Source organism: Nicrophorus vespilloides, unplaced genomic scaffold (assembly GCF_001412225.1).
Source record: "Nicrophorus vespilloides isolate i.1.1-1 unplaced genomic scaffold, Nicve_v1.0, whole genome shotgun sequence".
NCBI lineage: Eukaryota > Metazoa > Arthropoda > Insecta > Coleoptera > Silphidae > Nicrophorus > Nicrophorus vespilloides.
The window spans coordinates 1-1,333 of NW_017098522.1; the positions used below are offsets into that span (position 1 = coordinate 1).

At 33.2% G+C, this 1,333-nt stretch overlaps 1 protein-coding gene across 1 annotated transcript in view; it reads left to right on the forward strand.

Annotated features, from left to right (window-relative positions):
* Positions 1-990: 990 nt before the first annotated feature.
* The window catches only part of LOC108562650 (DNA-directed RNA polymerase II subunit RPB1), a 6,567-nt gene continuing 6,224 nt past the window's right edge, over positions 991-1,333 (forward strand). Inside the window, exon 1 of the mRNA XM_017921062.1 lies at positions 991-1,130. Within this exon, the coding sequence (XP_017776551.1) occupies positions 1,053-1,130 (78 nt within the window). The 5' untranslated portion in view covers positions 991-1,052. The remainder of the gene's footprint in view (positions 1,131-1,333) is intronic.

Below are 1,333 nucleotides of genomic sequence, written 5' to 3' on the forward strand. Positions count from 1 at the left end.
AGGTTAGGTTAGGTTAGGTTAGGTTAGGTTAGGTTAGGTTAGGTTAGGTTAGGTACGAGTTGCAACATGGCGCCGGGCGGGAGTGGTCAAGTGCGATCAACGGCAGAATTTTAAACATTTAAAGTGTAAAATTAAAACTTTCAAACTAATTCTATTAAAACTGTAGTATCGAAATTCTGCAGGATATTTTTGGCATTTCATCTTTTTTCCAACTCAGAACGTGATTTAAGTATGCAACTTATCTTACACCACATATTCAATCATTGCATATTCAAAATTTTATGAATTATTGTCAATCCTAGAAATATAGGTACTGTTACATTTATATAATAAGCCAGTGATAATATAATAAGCCAGCCTGCTATAATCTAGTTATATTTTTTCTATATGATACTTTCGGGATAGAATTAAATTGTTTTTTATGATTTCCAAAATAGTTGATAATTAAATATTAATCGTATTTCTTTGCTTTGCTATTTGATACAACAATATTGCATCATATTATCATCATATTAAAGTACCAGACGAGTCATATGGGTCATATAACTTATAATTTAGAGTTATATTACTATTATACCACTATGTGAATTCACTTCTATACATTTAAGCACATAATTCAATCGATAATAATGACAAGTTACAATAAATGAATAGATAATTAATACAGCAAGTATACAAATTAAATATATAATAAACAGATTACTTGTATAAATAAGAAAAATAATAAATATAAAAAACTTTGTACCCGTCTTATGGTTTTAAATTCCACTCAATTCCACTTTTACTGTGTTGAGTTCTGTGATTAGTTGTTATGTAGCTTCTGCATTGGTGGGACATTCAAAGAAAACATGTTACATCATATTACAATCAATTGCAATTCTCATGATATCACTAAAAACAGGAGCTATTCTTGGAAAACTATAGTTATTTAATATTTGAATGTTGGTAAACCTGTAGCTGCGATCGACTGGCTGGTTTGTTGGTGCCGCCGTTAGCTGCAGCCGTTAGCGCGGGGCAGCGGCAGACAGGTCAGTGCTGTGACGGTAGCCAAGATGGCGACCCTCGACAGTAAAGCTCCGTTAAGGACAGTGAAAAGAGTGCAATTCGGAATATTAAGTCCAGATGAAATTGTGAGTATAATGTTTCTTGCAATGCCCAAAAAGTTTAGCAACAATATTTGCGTCCATAAAGTTTCTCCTGAATTCTCAGAATGCGTTTGTAGTTTCTCCTCGCTCGTGCACATTTCGTGTACTACTGCGTATAACAGTTTTGTTTACCAACAGGTTTTTGCAATTAGTATCCTTGATCTCATTCTTGATTCTAAGACCTCCAA